This window comes from Cydia strobilella, chromosome 10, assembly GCF_947568885.1.
Source record: "Cydia strobilella chromosome 10, ilCydStro3.1, whole genome shotgun sequence".
Classification (NCBI taxonomy): Eukaryota; Metazoa; Arthropoda; class Insecta; order Lepidoptera; family Tortricidae; genus Cydia; species Cydia strobilella.
The window spans coordinates 1,307,449-1,329,684 of NC_086050.1; the positions used below are offsets into that span (position 1 = coordinate 1,307,449).

Here is a 22,236-nt window from a genome sequence, read left to right on the forward strand (position 1 = left end):
ATTGCGAGCACCCAAAGGCAAGAACATATTTCCTATCACAGATAAGTAATTTTAAAATTATATTATGCGTAAATTTTGTATGAAAAAGTCGGCACGCTTGGTTTCAATACAAATCGTGGTTTTTGCGTCAATCTAGCGTATATCGTCGCCATACTTACTCAACCTCATATCTGCAACAATCATTTGATGGAAATGTCGCTTTTCTTTCATTCGGAATATTTCGGAATCCGGGTGTTTTTGTCATCAACGAATACGCGGTTGAGTAAGTATAGCGGCGATATATTAAATCTGTGGTTTTATCGATAGTTGCCTAGCTCATTCTACCATATAAATGTGTATGTGTTTATGTGTAAAGGCCTAGGAAAATAAAAATAATCATAACTGTGTCAAGAATTTAATCCGTCATCCACAGTCGTCTTACAGTAGGGTAACTTAGCCTATTTGTCGTCGTCCTTGAAGACCATGGTGCTGTGGCACTTGCCGCAGTAGTGGCGGTCCTCCATGACGGCCATGAACACGCCGGCGCCGCACTGCTCGCCGGTGCACTCGCGCCGGAGACGGTGGATCTTGCCGTTCTCGTCCACCTGGAACAATCATTGTGATACGTTCAAAAATGTGAAAACTTTATAATAGTTATTTGTGCAACAAGAGAGGAAAGTTGGTTTTTCTTGAGCGAGTGTTTATTTTGAATCCCGCGAAAGCGAAATATTCTAAGTTAGAATCTTGAGAGAAGCGAGGGACTCAAAAACACGAGATGTAAAATAACTTTGCTCTCGTGTTGCACACATAATTTTTCACCTCAGTAGTGAGAACATATTAAAGGTTAAAATGTATTTCAAATTACACAGAATAATACAGAGAAACAAGAAAAAAAAAAGAAAAAAAATTGTAATAAAAGTATGAAATGGCAGTTGGCCTTCACTAAATTAAAAAGCTACTTTGTTTCACTCCTCGGAGTGACGAAAGTAGGCTTGTTCGAGCTGCTGAGGTGAAAAGTATATAGCAGCACTCTAATCACCCTTTGGCCGCCAAATACACGCGCGTTTTGGGCGCGCGGCTACATTCGTTTATGAAGGATCGCAAATATAACATCGCACACGGCCAATCAGCTTTGGAGATAAAAGGGAACTTTCATAAGGAGTAAATACGACGACGCCAGCTTATAAACTGATAAAATTGTAACACGAAAAAAAAATATTTACCTTAGTAAATGCCTCTTAAGGCAAAAAATGTCATGGTTTAAAAAAACTCAAGTTTGTCAAATTATTTACAAATCGGTTCTGTTTGAGATATAGCGTAAAATTCACAAAAAATAAACGGTCCCTAAATTAACAAGACAGCCATTCATCATTCAACCGTTACGTTACGACCCTTCGGCTATATAGTAGTAACAAATCGGCCAAGTGCTCGGTCAAGTCGGACTCGCGCACGAAGGGTTCCGTACCATTACGCAAAAAACGGCAAAAAATCACGTTTGTTGTATGGGAGCCCCTGTCTCGTCTCGTCTAGTAGAAACCTTTCTTATCCTTTTTCCTCCTTTCTATTTCTAGCAACGCATTATGAATGGGACTCCTGTACGGACTTGTTCGTCCGTCCGTTGACTCACAGGGCAGCATGAATAACTTTCAAATGTGGGACTCGAGTCGCGACTTGAACGCTTACTAAGCAGTTTAGTCGTTTTGCTCGTTGGAATTTCCTTTTATATTTTAAGTGGGAGGCGGGAGCCTGCCTCGAGATGTAAAGCAAATATATTTGCATTTGTGCGATGTTTGAGCACTTGCTAAAATACTATTGTAGTGAAATATTGTTGTATTGTTGTACAGAATCTCTGTGCCGATTATCTAAATATCACATGTAACATAGATAAATCGTTGGAATCTGAAGGAAGACCGTTCCTTTTTACCCTTCTACATGGAAGGGTTATCTTATCAGTATAAAAATACTGAGTCAATTTTGATTGAAAAGCAAAGCCTTTTATTTTTATTTAATGACAGCATGTCTTAGGATAGTTTGAAGTTTGGAACGTAATTAATTAATAGACCCTACACTATTTTTAGAATGAATAGGAGTAATTAGCAAGTATAAAATGACGTCAGACGCATCAAAACCAGTCGCAACTCGTCAGTTGAGTCACGGAACTTTGGTGACGTGGCGTCAAGGCCACGTGTACGTTTAATCGTTTTATAGTGGGTTTGTAAATTCCTGGGACCATTTCATATTGAATACCTGAGTCAGGTTTAGGTTTTTGAACCTGTTTGGAAGGCCGGCGTAGGTGTAGGTAAGTGTAGAGTACCTACTGAGGGCGTGGCATTCTTTTTTTTTTTCATTGAATGGGCGAATGTTGAACTTTCTTGGGGGTCATCCATTAATTACATCACACGTTTAGGGGGGGGAAGGGGGTCAAGAATATGACATGTTGTGACAAGGGGGAGAGTCACAAACTTTGTGATGTCACATTAACTTAAAATTTATTTATTTTATTTGCTGTACAGTTAAATTGCAAGTTATTGGAACGATAATCGTTTTTAATCGTTTTATTTTTTTTCCTAATCTGTTTCGGGTTATAAAATTACTAATATTTCTTTTCTCAAAACTATTTTGATAAAATATTAATAATACTTAATTCGATTTGCCGATTTCATTGAAAAATGTGACGTCACACCAGGGGGGGAGGGGTTTGTCAAATGTGACCAAGTATGACAAGGAGGGGGGAGGGGTCAAAAAACCTCGAAATTCGTGTGACGTAATTAATGGATGAACCCTTGTTTCCGTTAACTTTGGGAGTTTGAAAATTATGACAGTAAAGGTGTTGTTCGCTGCGTTATATCCATTAGAGACATTTAGAGTTGGGCTAATACTAAACACTACTGCCTTAAACACTGGAAACAAGTTAAATCAGGTCTTCCGTCTGCACTCATAACTTTGACCCTTCTCCTTCCGACCGACCGCTAATGTTTACGAAAAGAAACAGAAACGTGTCATCAAACTGATCGCGAAGTGCAAACGCGCTAACTATAAGCGGACGTCTTAAAAAAAATGTTTATTCGGGTCGAATAGTTCGGTTCGAATATATGTCGAATCGAATAATTACCGAATATTCGGCCCATCTCTGATATCAATAAACAGTCAACACCGACCTTGTAGTATCGGAGTACAGCGAGCTTGACCTTCTTCTTCTTGTGCTTAATCTTCTTGGGTGTGGAGTAGTTCTTCTTCTTGCGTTTCTTGGCGCCACCACGGAGGCGGAGCACCAGGTGCAGGGTGGACTCCTTCTGGATGTTGTAGTCGGAGAGCGTGCGGCCGTCTTCAAGCTGCTTGCCGGCGAAGATCAACCTGAGAGGAAAAAGAAATTTGTGAGTCAAGAATTTTTGGGCCGTTGCAATCTTAATGATGAAAAGTAGAGAATTTTTTTAGAGAGACGATATACCTAGGGGGGGGGGGGGGCAAAAAACTCAAAATTCGTGTGACGTAGTTAATGGATGAACCCAAACACCGTTGCGTAGTTTTAAAGATCTAAGCATACATAGGAACAGACAGACAGCAGAAAGCGACTTTGTTGTACACTAGCATGTAGTGGCTTACCTCTGCTGATCCGGGGGGATTCCCTCCTTGTCCTGGATCTTGGCCTTGACATTCTCGATAGTGTCCGAGGGCTCGACCTCAAGGGTGATGGTCTTACCCGTGAGGGTTTTCACGAAGATCTGCATCTTGGTGTGCCTGATGAGTAATACAAGTCTATGAGCTTTGATGTACTTAGAAATATCTTGATGCCTAAATAAGAGTTGAATGAGATGACTAGGAAAAATGCTAAGTTTACCAAAGATAGATATAATTCCGTAATAGATGGATACAGTCTAAGGAAAAAACGTGCCTCGAAAATTTGATTCTCGATCAGATGGCGCCACTACCTTTGGCCTACTCTCGTATAGAGGGCGTTGACGGTTTCGTTTGTTATTTATAATTTTAACGCATATCCGTTAAAGAACATCATTTATCCATATCCATATTTAAATACATTTTAACGTAATTTTATAAATCTTCATTTTTACTTTTAAAGTATGTCGATAGATGGCAGTGAATTTACAGGGGTTACAAAATTTACTATGACAGTACCGCTCTATCTTATTATATCCTCTTTGGTTTAACAAACCCAACAACATTGGCCTTATTTTTTTTACTTTTTAGCATCTTGTAAACCTAATTACGGGTTATTCCCATCAGTGGTAAAAGGTTAGAAAAAAATTCCCAATAGTTACCACTGGTAAAAACTTGGTGGTAACTAGTGGGAATAACCCCTAATCACCTACCTGCCTACATTAAAATTTCAGTCTATAATTGTACACAAATAAGCTATAAAAACATTTCAAATTTTGGTTATTTATGTATTTATCAATCAATACTATTATATGAAATATTCTGATTTTAGTCATGAAACATACTTTGTTTACGTTATGTTTAGTTTCGTAATTTTTCAGTCTAAGAATATGAGATTGGCAAAGAGAGATGGCGCTGCCAATCTTAACTATAAAAAAAAACAAATTATTTTTCTTTTGAAAATATTTTAATTTGTGTTATTTCAAGTGGAAACACTCCTATTATGACTAAAAGGAAAACATAAGACAACATACTTAATTTTTCCATCTCTATAAGGGCTCCAATTTCAACTGCCCAAACAAGATCAGACATGCCATAATATTATTAGAAAATGATTCATATAATGACCGTACATTTCATAATGACATGTAAACAAACAGAACAAAACCCTTGCATGCAACAGAGTAGAACAGTTTCATTCTGTTTGCAGTACAGTGCACAAGTCATGTGGGATACAACGGGTGAGTCAATAAAATAATAAATAAAGCTTCACAGTAGGTTTATTGGAACAAAATAAATACAAAATCAGACCAAAAGTACAGCATTAATACAACCATCATTCTCAGGATTGTTCGTTACTTGGGCATATTTACCCCATACCACCTTACCGGCCTGCGTCACAAGACCGAGCTCGGAAATGTTCACTTCCAAAACAGTACCCTTCGTTATCACACCAAGACTTGTGTACATTTGTGAACTTGGGTTCTTCTTCACACCAATGATAGGCAAGCAGAAGGTAGCTTTTAGTTCGGGATGTGTAACATGTGCCTTCTTGAAACGTAGAGCCATAGGCCGGATAAATCTTTCAAACTTCGGAGGCTTTCTAGTGAAGTTCTCCCCGACAAATGTGACTTTTGTAACCATGCGTTTCCACGCTTTCCTCTTTGTTTTGCCAGACTTTAGTACTTTGAATACTTCAGCGTCAGCTTGAGCTCTAACTTTGGGTATCGGGACATCCCATTTGCCAGCTTTTTCCTTGCGTTTCTGTTTGATCATGTTAGAGAGTACTTTAGCGCGGGACTGGACATCTCTGTCGAGGAGGTATACAGGGAGCGCTCCCTCAGCAACCTTTTCAGTGTTCTGTTTGACATTTTTCTCTTCGTGAGCCTTGATTTTCTTCTTCATCTGGATCTTCTCATTGCGGCGCTCCTTGTTGTAGATCTTGGCCTTGATGCCGCGCAGTTTGCGAGCCTTCTCGGCCCGCTTGTGCGGCTCGCGAGCCTCGCGTTTGCGTTTCCTCTCCTCATAATCGAGTCTTCTACCGTAAAGCTTTTGGTGTCGCTCAATGTATTCATTCTGCGGCATTGTGGTTGCTTATTCGGCAACTACAACAAAAGTATAGTCTTATCAATGGATTAGATGGACGTACTTCAATACTTCAACCAACACGACGCGACATAACCTCTTCGGTGTCAAGTGTTGCACAATTTCAACGTTTTTCCAGTTTTTGGTTAAAACAATAAATTAAAACGATATTTTCGTATAATAATCACTAATTAAAAACCGAATAGTAACCTGAAATGCTAGAATTTTTTGTATCCACGTGTCTTATGTTCAAAATAAGTTTCCCACTTCACCGACGGGTAAATTATACACTGACAACAATTGCACCGACTCAATAGATTTACGCGGTTAATTATATAATAAAATATTAAAGTTATCAATGATTAAAAAGAATAAATTGCACATAATTGATGAACTCACCTTATGCCGACACCATGCCACAAAGAAAGAAGGAAAGAAGTTGGCAACCGGAAACTGTCAATCGGTGTTGCCAGTTCTGTGTTGCCGGTTTGTAGATAGCGTTTTACCGGTTTTCAAAATATGGTTAAACCAAATTGTCAGTAAATAAAAAACAAAAAACTATACTCATCATTTTCTTTTGGGTGCTAGTACTAGTGTAAGACAAAGATAGTATGATTCTCTCTGTCTAAGTTTGAAATGAGACAGTCTATAAAAAGCTTTGTTATAGCTGGTCAAACAGCTTTGTCAGTAGAAAAAGGCGCGAAATTCAAATTTTCTATGAGACGACAACTTAAGATTATTTAAATATACCGCTCTTTTCTACTGACGGAAACGGCTTGACAGATTATATAAGTAGCTCAAGCCAATTCCGTCAGTAGAAGTGGCTAATTTAAAAAATGTAGGCGTGAAGGATTATCGTCCCATAGAAAATTTGAATTTCGCGCCTTTTTCTACTGACAAAGTTGTTTGACAGACAAATAAAGCAGAATTAAAAGTAAAATATATTTTTTGTTAATCATCTAGAATATTTTGGTAACAACTTATATGCTTTTGATTGAATTTCATTTGCTCATTGCTGGGGAGAGTGCATATCTACATATCTCCTGTACAGTGCTGCCATCTGTAGTACGTACTAAAACCCACAAAGTTCGGTTTTGTTACGTCACTAAAGTGCCATGGTGTAACTTCCCTCCCCCGTTGTTTCACACCCTCGGTCGCCATAACAGACGCGTAGTTTGACAACTCCAAGTCAACTCAGCTCACTCAACTCGTTTGAACACGACGAGTAGCGACTGGCGAGAGTGGCGAGTGAGTGTAGAGCTTGAAAACAGAATGAATACAACTATTACAACTGCATCGTATTCTTCAGGTATGTTCATTTTTTACCAATATTTCAACTCACGCATTGGCGTAATGTTTGATAAACACCACGTTTGCGGAATGTGGTAATTAGGTCTTGCTGTTTTACTACAAATACTCGCACAGTAGTCACTTTTGTGAAGGCCATCCAGTAGTGCAAAAAAGACCGGAAGAAAAACGTCAGGCGCTTGTAACTTTTTAAATTTTAATAGGTTGTTCTGTGAATTTGGCGGTTGTTATGTTATCTTTGATTTTCGTAGATGGGTAAGTTCCATTGTTTACATGTGTAGTGTAGTGCTAACTTTGCATTGTGAACAGTGTTATTTAACGTTACTAAGTAGTGAACGAGTTCTTAACTAGTTTTCCAGTCGTATAATGTAAACAAAACAGTAGGCGTTCGCATTCCTCCGATGACCGAGTGCTGAATGTTGTTTTGAATTTTATATCCATGTTAACATAGAAACATACTTATGTTTTTAGTTTAGTAGTCTAAAATATCCTTGTCTTACTTATATAAATATGTAGGATCAAGAATGGGATGATGAGACAATTCAAGAACTTGCATGCAATTTTCATTACATTGTGATATTGAAATATTATTATATTAACTGGGTCACTCACTTGTATAAAGTTGATGATGATTTATTATTTTTATAAACGTGAGTGACCGTGTTTAATATATTCAATATGTCAGTGCCTCACGGAAGTTGTTTTATTAAAATTGTGATATTTGGTAGATCAACTGATTTCATTGTACTGCTCTGTAATTAGCAATGTATTTAATATTGCATGTAAGTTTTTTAATTATTTTGTGGCACTATGGCAATAGTGTGGTAAATAAGTTGGCTTCAAATTAATCAATAGTATAAAAACATTATCTTACTTAAAGTTAATTAAAAACAACAGTATATTCATTAGCAGAATTAAGAAAAGAAGAATGATGGTTCAAATTGTTTCCTTTTCATTAACTATTTAGCCTTATGGCCTAAACAAAAAAAAATACATTTATTTCGGACAATTTGTATCGGTATTCTACATTATTAATGTCTTCACATAAATTAGTTTCATATTCCATTACATACGTAATAAAATGGCTTATAATATGATAAGAAAAGCGTTAAATTGCGATATTATATATGAATGATAGCCATTATTTATCACAAGTCACAACATGTGGTTGGGTCCATATGACTTGATAAGATTGGCGCTTATTTTGTCTATGCTGTGTTACTTTTATCAAAAATGATTTTAAAGTTTCGTAATTTGGTAAGTATGTTAATATTATTGATATTATCTATAGCACTTCAAAACTAAAATCAGAAACAGGTTTACAACAACAGGTAATTTTATTAGGGTTCAGTACACAAAGGGTAAAACGGGATCCTGTTACTAAGACTCAACTGTCCGTCTGTCTGTCACCAGGCTGTATCTCATGAACAGCGACAATGTGGTACCTTTTGATTGAAAACAACACATATAATAATTAGTTTTTTTAGGGTTCCGTACCCAAAGGGTAAAAACGGGACCCTATTACTAAGACTACGATGTCCGTCTGTCCGTCCGTCTGTCTGTCACCAGGCTGTATCTCATGAACCGTGATAGCTAGACAGTTGAAATTTTCACAGATGATGTATTTCTGTTGCTGCTTTAACAACAAATACTAAAAACAGAATAATATAAATATTTAAATGGGGCTCCCATACAACAAACGTGATTTTTTTGCTGTTTTTTTCCGTAATGGTACGGAACCCTTCGTGCGCGTCCGACTCGCACTTGGCCGGTTTTTTTATTTAGACTACTTTATTGTTTGGTTAAGATTCTATTTTTCCCTCTTTTGTTTTGAAATCTAGGATAGATTCTCTTCTACTAATTATTTTTGGCGCAAAAAGTTGTAAAATAAGTGTTTTATTTTTTAAACGGGCCAAAAATAATGATTAATAATTACAAAACAATGTCAAGTACATCCTAGTGGTTTCTGAATGATGATTGATAAAACCAACCTACGTCCTTATCTATACCAAATTTCATCTAAATTTGTGACGTTTTCAACCAAAAGGTACCACATTGTCGCTTGTCGATAAGGTTGATTTCGAATTGAAGCTATATGGAAATAACGCCTTATGGACAACTGACAATAAGTACCCTTTTGGTTGAAAATGGCACATTTGTTCAGTGGTTTAAGCGTAAAGAGGTAGCAGATAGACAAGAGTTAGTTTTGCATTTATAATATTAATAGGGATATGCATATCTTGATCACAACTTGACAAGACACTTATGTGATGTTTCAGAACAATCGTGGCTAACCCCAGCGCACAGTCGGCGCGGCTCGTTAGAGAGCACTCTTAGTATCCAGGGAAAGGAGACAGGTATGTTGCTGTTACAACTTACCCTAGCCATCCTAATCTTTGCTACAGTCAGCAGAAGCGGATATAAAAATGGCGTCCAAAATAAATTGTTGATTACACTATTACACATCCATTAATTACGTCACACGAATTTCGAGGTTTTTTGACCCCTCCCCCTCCTTGTCACACTTGGTCACATTTGGCAAACCTCTCCCCCCTGGTGTGACGTCACATTATTAATATTTTATCAAAATATTTTTGAGAAAAGAAATATTAGTAACCCAAAACAGATTTGGAAAGAAAATTAAAAGATTAAAAACCGATTATCGTTCCAAAAAATTGTTATTTAACTGTACAGCGAATAAAATAATTTAAATAAGTTAATGTGATGTCACAAAGTTTGTGACTCCCCCTCCCCCTTGTCACAACATGACACATTTTCTTGACCCCCCCTAAATGTGTGATGTAATTAATGGATGACCCCTTTATTATAAAGACAAAGTAATGCTTCTCTACAGAGCTGTATCAAAAAGTACCGTACCATTATATACGCCTGCAGAGCAATACTTTACTTATTAGGGTGCACAATTAACACAGAATAAGCCGCGTCGCGAGGATATGCCGCGTCAGTCTGTGTAAATGTGCCACGAGACAAAAGCGCGGTTGCAAAACCTGGGGCGAGGCACATCTACACAGACTGAGCTGCTTCGAGCGGCAATTTCCTCGCGCGGCGGCTTGTCTGTACTTCCACCCTTCCACCTATTGACTTGTAAGGAACGGCCGGCTTTAGCCCGCCTTTTGTAACGGGCGGGATGTACTTGCAAGGATGAATCATCATGTGATTCATAAACAAAAGTTCGAATACCTAAAGGGCCCTCCACACTCGTGCGCGAATCGCGGCACAAAGCCGCGTAATCTGGAGCGAGCTTAAGGATTTTTTTACAAAATCTGAGTAAAGCTAAAAATGTTTTCAAATTTGCGATGCATGCTTTATTATGGTGTTGTATTGAATTTTTATGTATGAAATGCATGGGTAATATTGTATACAAATACACTATGTTTAATAAATATCTATGCATGTCTTAACATAACACACAATTATTTAAACTTTCCTTTTGATTGTAAACAAAAATGTCTTTTCTTTATTAAAATCTAAAAATATGTATAGTTTATCTGCCATTTTGGCATTTACTGTTATGCAAGTAAACTATGTAGTTAGGTACCTATTTATGTCTATCAATGTTCACTGCAAATACTGCTATACACGTCATGGTAAAAAATATTTTAAAGGGCCATCCACACTCGTGTGCGAATCACGGGCGAAGCCGCGAACGCGAGTGTGTCGTCGATTTCGCAGACTGTTCACGCCTTCGCGCCTTGTTCCCCGGTTTTTCGTCCCGCGTCAAAGGAGGCACGAAGCGCGAACTTGCAAAACTTCACATTATTTTTTGTATTATGATTACCTACATTGTATTAAGCGGCTATATTTTACGGTTTAACAACAAAACAAAATGGAAAAACAACTAAATCACATATGATGCCGTAGATAACTAACAGTTAAACTCGATCAGCTCCTGCTTTTCCGCCATCTTGCCCAAACGAAACTGCGAAATCGCCGTAAAGTTGTGAGAGTGAGGAGACATACGTCAACGTCGCGATAAAAAACGGGGAACTATGCGCGAAGGCGTGAACAATATGCGAAATCGACGACACACTCGCGTTAGCGGCTTCGCGCCGTGATTCGCGCAAGAGTGTGGAGGGTCCTTAATAAAAATATTTTTTTTCCAAGTATGTATCTGTTTATTCATTATTGAACTCAAGTAAAAACACTTGTGCAAATTCCCAGAGACGTTTTTTTTGTCCGCACAACCATTTAGCGTGTCGTGTCATCGCTCCGTGTCCGATGCCTGTACAGACTTGTCGGAGTCGGATTCCTATGCTATGCCGTCTGTTTTCTACTTATCACACTTTGAAACAGTAACTATTGTTCTTGATAATATTAATGATTGACAGTCATTCAACCATATACTTCCGTAGTTCAATAAAAAATGGTCTTACTCTGAATAAACAATGATTCAAAGGTCTGCGATGAAAAAGTTTTTTAAAAAGTAATTGCAGTTCAAACGTGTTAGTGTTAACTTATATGTTGCAAATATTGTATCAGTTTCATTCTATTACTAGCGACTTGCCCCGGGTTCGCAAGGGTATTTCAACTAATTTACACAAAACCTTTATAAATTATACATATAAACCTTCCTCTTGAATCACTATCTATTTAAAAAACGCATCAAATCCGTTGCGTAGTTTTAAAGATCTAAGCATACATAGGGACAGACGGATAGACAGCGGAAAGCGACTTTGTTTTATACTATGTTCTATTATATCTCATCACATTTTTTTGCATTTAAGACATAAAACTTTAGTGAACATTGATATACCTAGATAAATATTATCACTATAACAAGCTTTTATCTTTTCTTTGATAACATATATTTTAAGTAACGTATGTATTATATGAGAATGCAAGAACTCTTCCAGACTTGTATTTATTCACACTTGACTCAAGTATCCACTTCCATCTGCTCTAACTGTAAGTAGAGGTGAAAGGCGTACTTCAGATAGTATATATGGTCAGCATGTTTCCATGCTCTAAAACTAAATCATTGACGTATATCTGAAGACTGGCCTTACGGGCACTAAGAATGGTGCTAGTTCAGCGATGTGCGTCACGAATTCGAGCCAATCGTGCTGTCTAAAGCGCGTAGCGCGCGCTAATTTCGACAAATCGCCAATCGACAAGTAGCACACCTATGTAATAGCCCCATTCTTATTGCCCATGATTGCCCGTAAGGCCCTTCCTGAGATATAATACGTCAACCATGCCATCATAACTTTCTACACTATTTTGGGCAATCTGCTCTGAAAATTAATATAAGGGATAACTTTTAAACATTCTCAAATTGATTATCTGAATTTTTAAGTTTTATGCGAATAAAGCAAAAAATTCAGTGTTATTATTGTAACATTTCATTTTACTTTAAGGTAGAGTCGCCATCAAATATATTAAAGCGGTCAAAATACTCACAAATGTTTAGATATTTTTGAGGACCTTGGCCACTCCAATATATCTGATGGCGACTAGACAATTTGACATACCTAGTGACCCTAGTGTATTGATTAAATTTAAACTGTGGGTTCGATTCTCACATTACTAAATCTCTAACAACAAATTAAACAAAGAAGTGATTTTAATTATTTTTAGTTTTAGTAACCAAATAATAATATTACTTTACGGGCTCTCAAGGCCTCTAACTTGAGGAATGCTAGAATGAGCACTAATCAGAATGGTATAACATTGCCAGATGACGGGGACAGCGGTGGAACCACATGAAGCGGTTCCAAGGAATCCACAACAAAATTAAAATACCATAGACACTGTGCATTGTCAAATCTTTACTCATAAGTTTGAGAATGGACTAATTATCTGCTGACGTATTTGCACTGAGAAATAATGAGTAAAAAAAGTAAATATAAACAATATTTATTTTCATTAGGATACAATAGAGTGTTGTATGTATGTAAAATTTGAAGTTCTACTCATTATGGACTACTCTAGAATAAAATATATTGCAAATACGTCGGCTGCCGAGAATCCTGCTATCTTTAGACAGCATAAGTAGGCACACTTACATTTGACATGATATAAAAACATCTTTGTTTGACCGTCGCTTTTACTGTTTACATGTTAATATAACACTTAACCATATTTAGAAAAAAATACTTGTACTATCTATGGACCAGATAACATTAAGATTAGCACCATGTATTTGCACCCAACAAAACAATGCTTCATATGGTTAAATATGTTACTTTATTAGTTCTTTATGAAGCATTGTATTGTCACAATAATTGTTTGTTACATTAATACTTGTATTGTTTGTGATTTTACTGTATTTGGTAAGTTTTACAGTGGAAACGTATGCATTTTGTGTTATTTTAAGCATGCTAGCGAACTAAGTATGTATGTTTGATTTGAAAAAAAAGAGCAAAATGAAAGAAAAAAAAGACTAACAAAATAATGAAGGAAATGAAAAAATAAAACAAATAATGGGAAAGTAATGCAAAAATAGGAAAAGTAAATGGGAAAGAAATGCAGAAATAAGAAAAAAAGTTTCAAAATGCAAAAAAAATTGGAACATGAAAAAATAATCATAGACAAAAAAAAATTAAAAAGTATGTGTCAAAAAAAAAAGTTTTATGGACTGATGGAAATGGAAAACACCTTTAGGATAACTGGACATCATGTACAAGGAAAATCACCAACGCTCCAATGCAGTATTAGGGCGAAGGCAATAGGGCAATTGGACCAAGTTTCTAGAACTTTCTGGCTCAGAGGTATATTAGGGGAAGTGGAACATTGTGTGTTGTGTGTGCATTTTCTGAGGTGTTGTGGTGTTGTAGATTATGTGCGAGACACGAGCGACACAGATTGCTCCAGCGACAAGGCGGAGTACGAGCCGGTAACGGAGCCCGAGGACGAGGGGCCGCTGGATTGGGACTCGTCAGGGCAGAGCGACGTAAGACATCTTTTTTTACAATAGTCCTACACAGTGGCGTTTGCAACGGGCGTCATTTAGTATTGTTAAACTGACGCCTGTCCCGTGGCAAATTCAACGAATGGGGGAATGGGGCTTTTGCTCCCATTCGTTGAATTTACCACGAGTCAAATGGGGTATCCTGGGCCTGGTGGCATTTTTCCCGTTTTACCGCCCTTTAGTCATCACCCTGAATCTACCCTGTCACTGAGTAGTGAAATGTTTATATCTTTTATTTGTCGTATTTTCTTATTCAAGTGTGTTACGGCTATAAGGTTTTTTTTTTTTCTAGAAATAGTTTTTGGTTTAGTTAAATCTAGTGATTATGGGAGTTCACAAGATAATTTGATAACTTCATAATTAAACTTGAATCCGAATTTGTATCCAGCTTTTTTTAATCATAATCATTTATTTGCACATAAAAAGGGTTTTACATAGATATTATAAAAGTTACCAACCAATGATTTATGCCGATTGCAACTAAATTTGGAGATTATTATTTTATTTGTATTGTTTCGTTATTTTTCTTAACCTATGTATGTTCATACTAAACCCTTAACAGGATCAAAACTAAGAGCATTTTTATTTATTCTAAAAGTGTAAATGTTGTATTTTCGACTAGCATCCCATCCCCTCTCCCATCTTTACATTCCAGAACGAAATAATAGCGACAAAAGTGATCGAAGTGAGCGTCGGCGACGACGGGGACCTCGAGTTCGCGGACTCGGAGCAGGACGAGTCGGATGGCAGCGACTCCGAGATGGACCTCCACGACTTCTGGGAGTGCGCGCAGTGCCGCGCCGAGAACAACAACCCGCTGTACCGCTACTGCGAGAAGTGTTTCAAGGTGAGACACATTCCATGTTTTTTTAACTTTGAACTATCAACGCAGTGTACTACGTAGGCGAACGCGAAGCGAAGCGATGCGGCGCGGGGTGAATCAATCCTTTGATACCTATAGAAGTGTCCTACGTGGGCGATCTCGTTGCGAACGCGAACGCCGTGGGCCCGCCGCGCCGCTTCGCGTTCGCGAGTTGTTGGCTTACGTAAGACGCTGCGTAACCCTTTGATCGCCACGCCTGTTAAACCTTAATGTATAAGACGTACGGCCGTGGCCGTCAGAGTTGATAAAAAAGGTGTGCACTCCCAGTGACATCTAGTACCTATAGGAAATTGGGAAACTCAAAATTTATGGGACCAAATTAGCCTCATGCATGAAGTTTATATTTGAACGAAATATGTTTTATTCGGATGTTTGTTACCGTTATATCATGTTACAAATGCATTTCCGTTTTTAAATTACCATTTAATTACTTGAAATTATAAATAAAAAGTACAAAAAATTTCCCGCGAAAAGCTAGTGAGCGAAACGCTCGAAACGCCACGTGACGTCACGCGTTCGACAGATTAGTGTCATTAGTAGCAAACGTCAGTTGGACCGCCCAACGTGTGACGTCATCACGCTCTGTCGAATTCGCGCCAAAAATTATGAGCGTTTCAACCGCTCAAAAAATTTCAACATTTTAAATATTTTTTAATAAAATAATGTTAGGATTTACAAAAGTATTTTTATCATTTCCGGTGTTCCAACGATATAAATTATGAATCCAATAATAAAAATAAATTCATGCATGGAGCTAATTGTTGCTACTGATTACAAAACTATTTTAAAAGTTTCAAGTAACCACTCTGTCATAATAACCTTAAAAGTTTTGAATGATTCACGGTTAGTTTCACTAGACTTATATTGACCGGGATATAGACCGTGATTACCTTTTGTATTGTTTTTGAGCTCCCGATATTTCGACGCAGTTACATGCATCTTGTACAAAAGAACACCACAAAAAAAACTCTTCTTCTTGTGTAAAAACAATGCAAAAGGTAATCACGGTCTATATCCCGGTCAATATAAGTCTAGTGGAACCTTAAAAGTTTCGTCTTGGGAAATTAACTTGTGAATACTATTATTCATTTTAGTTAAATCCCATTTTTTGGAACTTTACTCAAGAGTTGTAAAATTTGTTTAATTGTAAGAAACAACATCATCGTCAGGATCTTAATCTATCTTTTAGATCAGGGGTCGGCAACCTTTTAGCAGCCAAGGACCACATAGTAGTTAACGAAATTGGCGCGGGCCGCACTTTGTTAATATTTATGACTTTATCAGCAGGTATTGTCGTTTGTCAAAATTATATAAAAAATAGCCAAGGAGGCTCGCGGGCCGCCTGTTGCCGACCCCTGTTTTAGATAAACAGTGTCGAGTGAAAAATATTGTGGTGCATGTAAGAAGTGTGACTTTGTATAAATGGCAGAGACACTGTTAAGTCAGAAAATAAATAAAGAAACATTTTACGTTTCGTAAAGATGTTCTCGTATAATATATGTGTTGAATGTTCGCGAATCGTGAAAGGAACTACGAATGTGTGTGATATACTTGGCTGAGGTATAAAAGATGAAAGGTACTTTTTACACCATGTGGCCTGGATATCGTGAAAGGAACTACGAATGTGTGTGATATACTTGGCTGAGGTATAAAAGATGAAAGGTACTTTTTACACCATCTGGCTTGGACATCGTGAAAGGAACTACGAATGTGTATGATATACTTGGCTGAGGTATAAAAGATGAAAGGTACTTTTTACACCATCTGGCCTGGACTAAGTTAGTCTCAATGGTAAGTTTCTAAAAAACGCGGCTGTCACACTGATTCAACCCCGCACGCCGCGTCGGTGTGTGAGCAAGACAGCACATCATGCCCATAAATATACACCGTGTTTTTTGTATTATTTCCGTTAATTTCAAGGGTGCATTCCTGATAATAATCAATCAATAATCAATAATTTATTTTTATTTGATAATGCCCCTACGAGCGTGTACACTTGCCTTAGGGCTTGTTTACATATTGATTAGTGTTTAGTACGAGTTTATACAATTGTTACTAAACGTAAGTATTGTCTCGGACAATCGATGTTCAAAATGGCATTGATATAAATAGTAATTTTTCCACTTTTAAATTTATTCTACGCTTAATAGCATCGTTCGCAGACGTTTCTGCTTGTTAAAAATGTGTTTAACATCGACGCTCAAGGCAATGCGGCCGAGGCACGTCTACATAGACCAAGCTGCTTCGCGCGGCAATTTCCTCGCGAGGCGGCTCGTTCTGTGTGGACCCGCCTAATGATGATATTTCCACACTTTGTAACTGTAAATGGCGTGCAGAGTTAACTTGGTCCGACTCTGAACCTGCTGTAGGTACGGATATGGTGGTCGCACTTTTATCCTCTGTCATGCGTAACGCTCGCACTCGATAAAATGACCAGACATCCACGATGATAGTGCAACCATCTTAGGTGCGCTATACTATTAAACAAATTAATGTATCGTTTTTTGGTGTATTCCCGTCTGTCCCCGCTGGGCACAGATGGGAATAGGCGCTACATACAAATCATTCCCATCTGTGCCCGCCTCTTGTATGGGGGCGGCCACAAATGGGAATACACCGTTTTTTACAGAAAATTCTTCTACAGAATAAATGAAAATAAATTGAAGTGTTAGATATCCCAATATGAGGAAATTAATAATAATCAGAAAAAAATACAGTTCTAAATTTTGTCAATCAAGCAGATACGTCTGCGAATGATATTAAAATTTTAAATAAAGGACAAAGAATGAATGGAAATATTTGCACACTTCTGGTAAGCTTCGGTAGCTCAGTTGGTTAAGAGCAATCGGACCAGTGTTCCGAAAGGTCGCAAGTTCGAATCTTGCCCGAAGCGGTGAATTTTTCCTTTAATAATTAAAATTTTCTCGTCTAAAATTCTTTGCAAATTAAAACAATCTTTAAATTTAATACATTTTTATGTCCCAAAAATTTACTAAATTAAATATTATATCTGCCAAATATAACAAGAAAAATGTTTTATCAAAACTGTCTGCAACAAATATATAATATATCTAATAAATAACTATCCATGTACTAAACATTTTAATCCAATTCTAGGTACGTAAAAACTTCTTCCCGCCGAGGCCGAGAAAAAACAAGCGTAAGCGAGTATCTGACGTTCCGCGAACTAGCTCGGTCGATTCCGGCGTCGAATTCGCCTTTAACAGCCAGGAGAGTCTATCCCAGGCCACTGACCATGATAGCCAGGTTACTAATAGTCAGGGAACTAATAGCCAGGTGACTGATATCCAGGTGACTGATAGCCAAGCAACTGATCTTAGTCAACCTGGCTCCAGTCAAACAGAGCTAAGTCAACCTGAGTCCCAAGGTACATCCTCTACGCCGATTTTAGGTAGACTTTTAAAGCGCCGCGCTGAATCCGCCGATCGTAATAACAAGAGAATGAGAATCGATTATTCCGATAGCGATAGCGACGATGAGCCTAGATGTAGGAAAGCTAAAAGCGCCGATCCCGAAGTAGCACCTTTAATTAAAACTACCAGCGATCCATCGCTTACAATCGATGATTCGGTCAAGCTTACTAAGAAAGCGATTATCAATTCGATTAAAGATAAATTCGATAACGAGAATCTGTGTATAATTTGCTACGCTGAGCCCAAATCGGCAGTTTTCGTGCATGGTAGGATAGCGCATATTTGCTGTTGCTATGAGTGCGCGAATAAAGTTTGGAGGAAGGCTAAACGGTGTCCGCAGTGCAATTGTAAAGTTAGTAATGTTTTGAGAGTTTTGTAGATATGTGAACGTACGAGTGTTTATAAAGGTTTGTACTAAAATTGAGTATTCATAGCAAACTAGCAAGTTTGTTAACCAAAACTGGATTTTATGTTTGATACGCCTAAAAATATATGACACTGAAGATTGTGCAGGTGACTAAGTACACCATTTTTTTTTAAATTTCAAAACGTAATAATTTTAATTTTAGTACAAATCTAATAAAAATGCTTTTGCGTTAACGACACAGAGTTTCGCCTGGAACTAGAAAAATTAAAATATAAACATCAAAAATATAAAAAAAATTAAGATTTTGCGCTAACTTATTTGTAACACCTTATAAAGTATTTTTTTCTCGTTCAAGGCGAAACAAAGTGCGACATTTCGAAATCTCGCTTGCTTTATTTAAATCGTACCAACGTTACACATTTTCGTATGTGTTCACATTTTTTTTCCGTCTATTCAATGCCTTAAAAACTCAGTAACTGAGTCTATGGCTTGAAAAAAGGCTGAGTTTTTCTATTAGAATGTTTTTAAATTACCTAAAAAAATACAATCATTGTATAGATGATTAAAGTCACTAGTAAATAAGTTTATTTTTAATTTGCCACAAATTTCAGTATTTTTAGGCTAAGTGAGTGAATGATTTGAAATGTTGTATGTCAATGGGTTAGGGGAACTTGTTTTCACTTGCGGACAGCCTTTTCAGCCAACCACCAGGCAATTTTATACAGAACTTCTTAACGAGCCGTCTGATGATGTGGTATGTTAAATAAATAAATATTGAATATTTTTCTTTATACCTAACAAGATTTTTTTAGACAAAAAAAAACATTATTTCATATTTCCTGTTAATATGTATTCCCCAAAAATGCGGTAATTATTAATTGATAACATTTTTCATTTTTTTTAGCATTAGAAAGAAGGTACTTGGCGTGTCTTTTTATTCAAAAACACTTGAAAAAAAAAAGTCACAGCAAATATACGGTTACAATTATAAATCATATTTGCTCTCATAAGTAAGATAAACTAATGTTTAAAAAACGTTTTTCAATAAAAAGACACGTTAAGATTGTTTACCTTTTTTCTAATGCAAAAAAATGATGTATACCTATTACTGGAAAGCACATTTCTTTTATTGAGTATTTGCCTCGATGGTAACTATCGCTATTTATACTTATAGCTATTTACAAAGGGTTATTCCCACTAGTTACCACCAAGTTGTTACCAGTGGTAACTACTGGGATTTTTTCATACCTTTTGCCAGTGGTAACAATGGGTTATTCCCACTAGTTACCACCAATACTATTAGAATTATTAGAACAAATTAATTTTTAAGAAATTATTTTAATTTGTTTTTATTTTAAGTAGAAATAAAATAAAAATAAATAAATGTATAAATTTTTATTAGCCTATAGGTCACTTGGAGGCCTTGGTCACTTTTTCTTAGTATATGTCATTTATTTCAGTTAGTTACCACCAAGTTGCTACCAGTGGTAACTATTGGGATTTTTTTTCCCACTAACAGCTTGTAACAACTTTCTGGTAACTAGTGGGAATAACCCTTTACAATCGTTAAAATAACGTTACATGTACCACATTGCTAGATGACTCGCTGCGGAAATTGAAATATTTTGTAGGTGTTTCCTCATCTCATAATCGAATAGACCTACAATCGTCATCTTCATTAATCGTCATCAAAAGTTAATTCTTAAATCTTATTATATTAAGATTGGTCTACAAATGTGTTGCTGTTAATACATAAACCAGCCTCTCAACACCTTCATACATTAGGTATGATACAGACATTGCGGGCAAATTAAGTCGTAAAATAGTAATTTAAATACGATATTGCTTTTTAATTAGGCGGGTGTCACAGAACGAGTCGCGTCACGAGGAAATTGCCGCGCGAAAGGGCCCCGCCACATGTCTGTGGTACGGCGCCGTCGCTGGAGTTCGGTGCGGCCGGCAACGCAGACATTTGTGACGCGCACGCCGCATTGTAAAAATTTGCGGTGCCGCACCGCACTCCGGCGACGGCGCCGCACCGCAGACATGTGGCCGGGCCCAAACAGCTCGGTCGGTGGAGGCGTGTCTCGCCCGAGGCGTACTGGCAACTTCCTCGCGAGGCGGCTCGTTCTGTGTTGATCCGCCTTTTATAGAGCGAAAACTAAGGAGGCTGAGTAATAACAATTACCAAGTTAATGACAAAGGTGCAATTCGTGAGGCATATTACAGGTTTGCCTTATTTGCCTTAAAAAACGTTCTAATTATTTTGAACAAATTTTGATTAATTAATCAATTGTTTTAAAGATGATTAACAATTACAAGATTATATTGGTTCATATAGAGACACATTTAGTTTTTTTGTTTTAGTTAAATTCATTTCGTTATGTCCAGGGAATACATCTCTATTTACTTATAATGATAATTCATACAAGGGACGGTGCTATAGGATAAAATTATAGAATAGTAAAGGCTTCTACAGACATTGCAATAAATGGCATGCGGTTTTAGATCATCGCTGGCCGAGTAGTAGGTGCAAGGAATTCGATCGATCAAATGCCGCAATTTATCGCAAATCATATGCGATTATCGTGACGTTTGTAGAGGCCATTATAGTAAAAATTGATTGGAATAGACTAGTGTAGAAACTCGTGCCACCGAACAGAGTAATATATTTCTTTTAAATTAGTTTAGGGTTAAAAAGCTTCCTAGCTTGCACTGGTTGTAATTTGTTTTAATGCCAAAAGTGAGAATCATTTTTATTTAGTTAGACCACATAGCTTTTAGCTTGAAGTTAGATACAAACGGAGTTTAATTTTAGGTTTCGAAGAAATTCAAATAGATGGCGTTTTCTCTATATGTTGTCTATGGTCTGTTTTTATTTTTATTTTTACCACGTGGTAAAATAATAATTCAAATGCGTTTGTATATCAATATCACGCAACTGTTGAATTTTGTAAAAAAGTATCTACTGATACAAACGAACACTACTGATAGACCGAGTAACATAATTATTATTGTAAGTTATAGAATTAAAGATTCTCTGTCACATTTGCCTCATAGTTTTTAGTGCAGTTGTGTCCATTTAAATACGTGCTATGTATTTGAATTTTTTCGCGGGGCGGTAACTTTATCCTAGTACATTTCTATATCTTTAATTAAATGTATTTTATGTTACTTGTAGAATAAAAACAGGAATGGCATTCGATATAATTTAAAAACAATGTCTTCCGTTCGAATATTCGTATTCATTTTGTAAAAATAAGTTACAATCACTTTTTAGTATACAAATCCTTGGTGTCGACGGAACTAGACACTTCTTGAATACATGTACATATTTATATTTAATGTAAATTAACACAGTTATGTATGTAAATAAATACTGTACACTAATATGGAACACAAATGTACAGTAAAGTTATTGCCAGTAATTTAAATACTAGGTCAAAGTTACCGTTCTTTTCACATGTTATTAATTATTAACCGCATACTTCACCGCTTAGAAATAAGATATTTTAAAGCAATTTTGTTGATTAGTAAAGAATTAAAATATTATATTAGGTTAGGAATCCAATTTTTTCTATTAAACTACCCCACCACTATCCTACCGCGTAGAGGATTTATCACTGTTTACTTG

At 36.8% G+C, this 22,236-nt stretch overlaps 4 protein-coding genes across 7 annotated transcripts in view; 1 reads left to right on the plus strand and 3 right to left on the minus strand.

Annotated features, from left to right (window-relative positions):
- Positions 1-22,236, minus strand: part of LOC134744847 (regucalcin-like) — a 290,519-nt gene that overhangs the window by 163,568 nt on the left and 104,715 nt on the right. The window lies entirely within an intron of this gene.
- On the minus strand, positions 381-6,208 carry LOC134744824 (ubiquitin-ribosomal protein eS31 fusion protein). The gene is made up of 4 exons (XM_063678735.1): positions 6,079-6,208; positions 3,583-3,717; positions 3,138-3,333; positions 381-584 (listed from the first exon to the last, which is right to left on the minus strand). The coding sequence occupies exons 2-4, from the start codon at positions 3,705-3,707 to the stop codon at positions 438-440; spliced, it is 468 nt and encodes a 155-aa protein (XP_063534805.1). The 5' UTR covers positions 3,708-3,717; positions 6,079-6,208; the 3' UTR covers positions 381-437.
- Positions 4,857-6,196, minus strand: LOC134744822 (ribosome biogenesis protein NSA2 homolog). Of its 2 annotated transcripts, none has more exons than XM_063678733.1 (2): positions 6,079-6,196; positions 4,857-5,699 (listed from the first exon to the last, which is right to left on the minus strand). In XM_063678733.1, the coding sequence occupies exon 2, from the start codon at positions 5,677-5,679 to the stop codon at positions 4,900-4,902; it is 780 nt and encodes a 259-aa protein (XP_063534803.1). In that variant the 5' UTR covers positions 5,680-5,699; positions 6,079-6,196; the 3' UTR covers positions 4,857-4,899. The 2 variants fall into 2 exon arrangements, with proteins under 2 accessions (XP_063534803.1, XP_063534804.1); XM_063678734.1 differs by lacking the exon at positions 6,079-6,196 and adding an exon at positions 5,890-5,912.
- On the plus strand, positions 6,868-20,500 carry LOC134744825 (E3 ubiquitin-protein ligase Mdm2-like). 3 transcript variants are annotated; one of them, XM_063678739.1, is made up of 5 exons: positions 6,868-6,988; positions 9,267-9,344; positions 13,785-13,900; positions 14,574-14,765; positions 17,919-20,499. In XM_063678739.1, the coding sequence occupies exons 1-5, from the start codon at positions 6,952-6,954 to the stop codon at positions 18,612-18,614; spliced, it is 1,119 nt and encodes a 372-aa protein (XP_063534809.1). In that variant the 5' UTR covers positions 6,868-6,951; the 3' UTR covers positions 18,615-20,499. The 3 variants fall into 3 exon arrangements, with proteins under 3 accessions (XP_063534809.1, XP_063534808.1, XP_063534806.1); XM_063678738.1 differs by lacking the exons at positions 6,868-6,988; positions 9,267-9,344 and having other exon boundaries at positions 13,249-13,900; positions 17,919-18,068; positions 18,099-20,500; XM_063678736.1 differs by lacking the exons at positions 6,868-6,988; positions 9,267-9,344 and having other exon boundaries at positions 13,253-13,900; positions 17,919-20,498.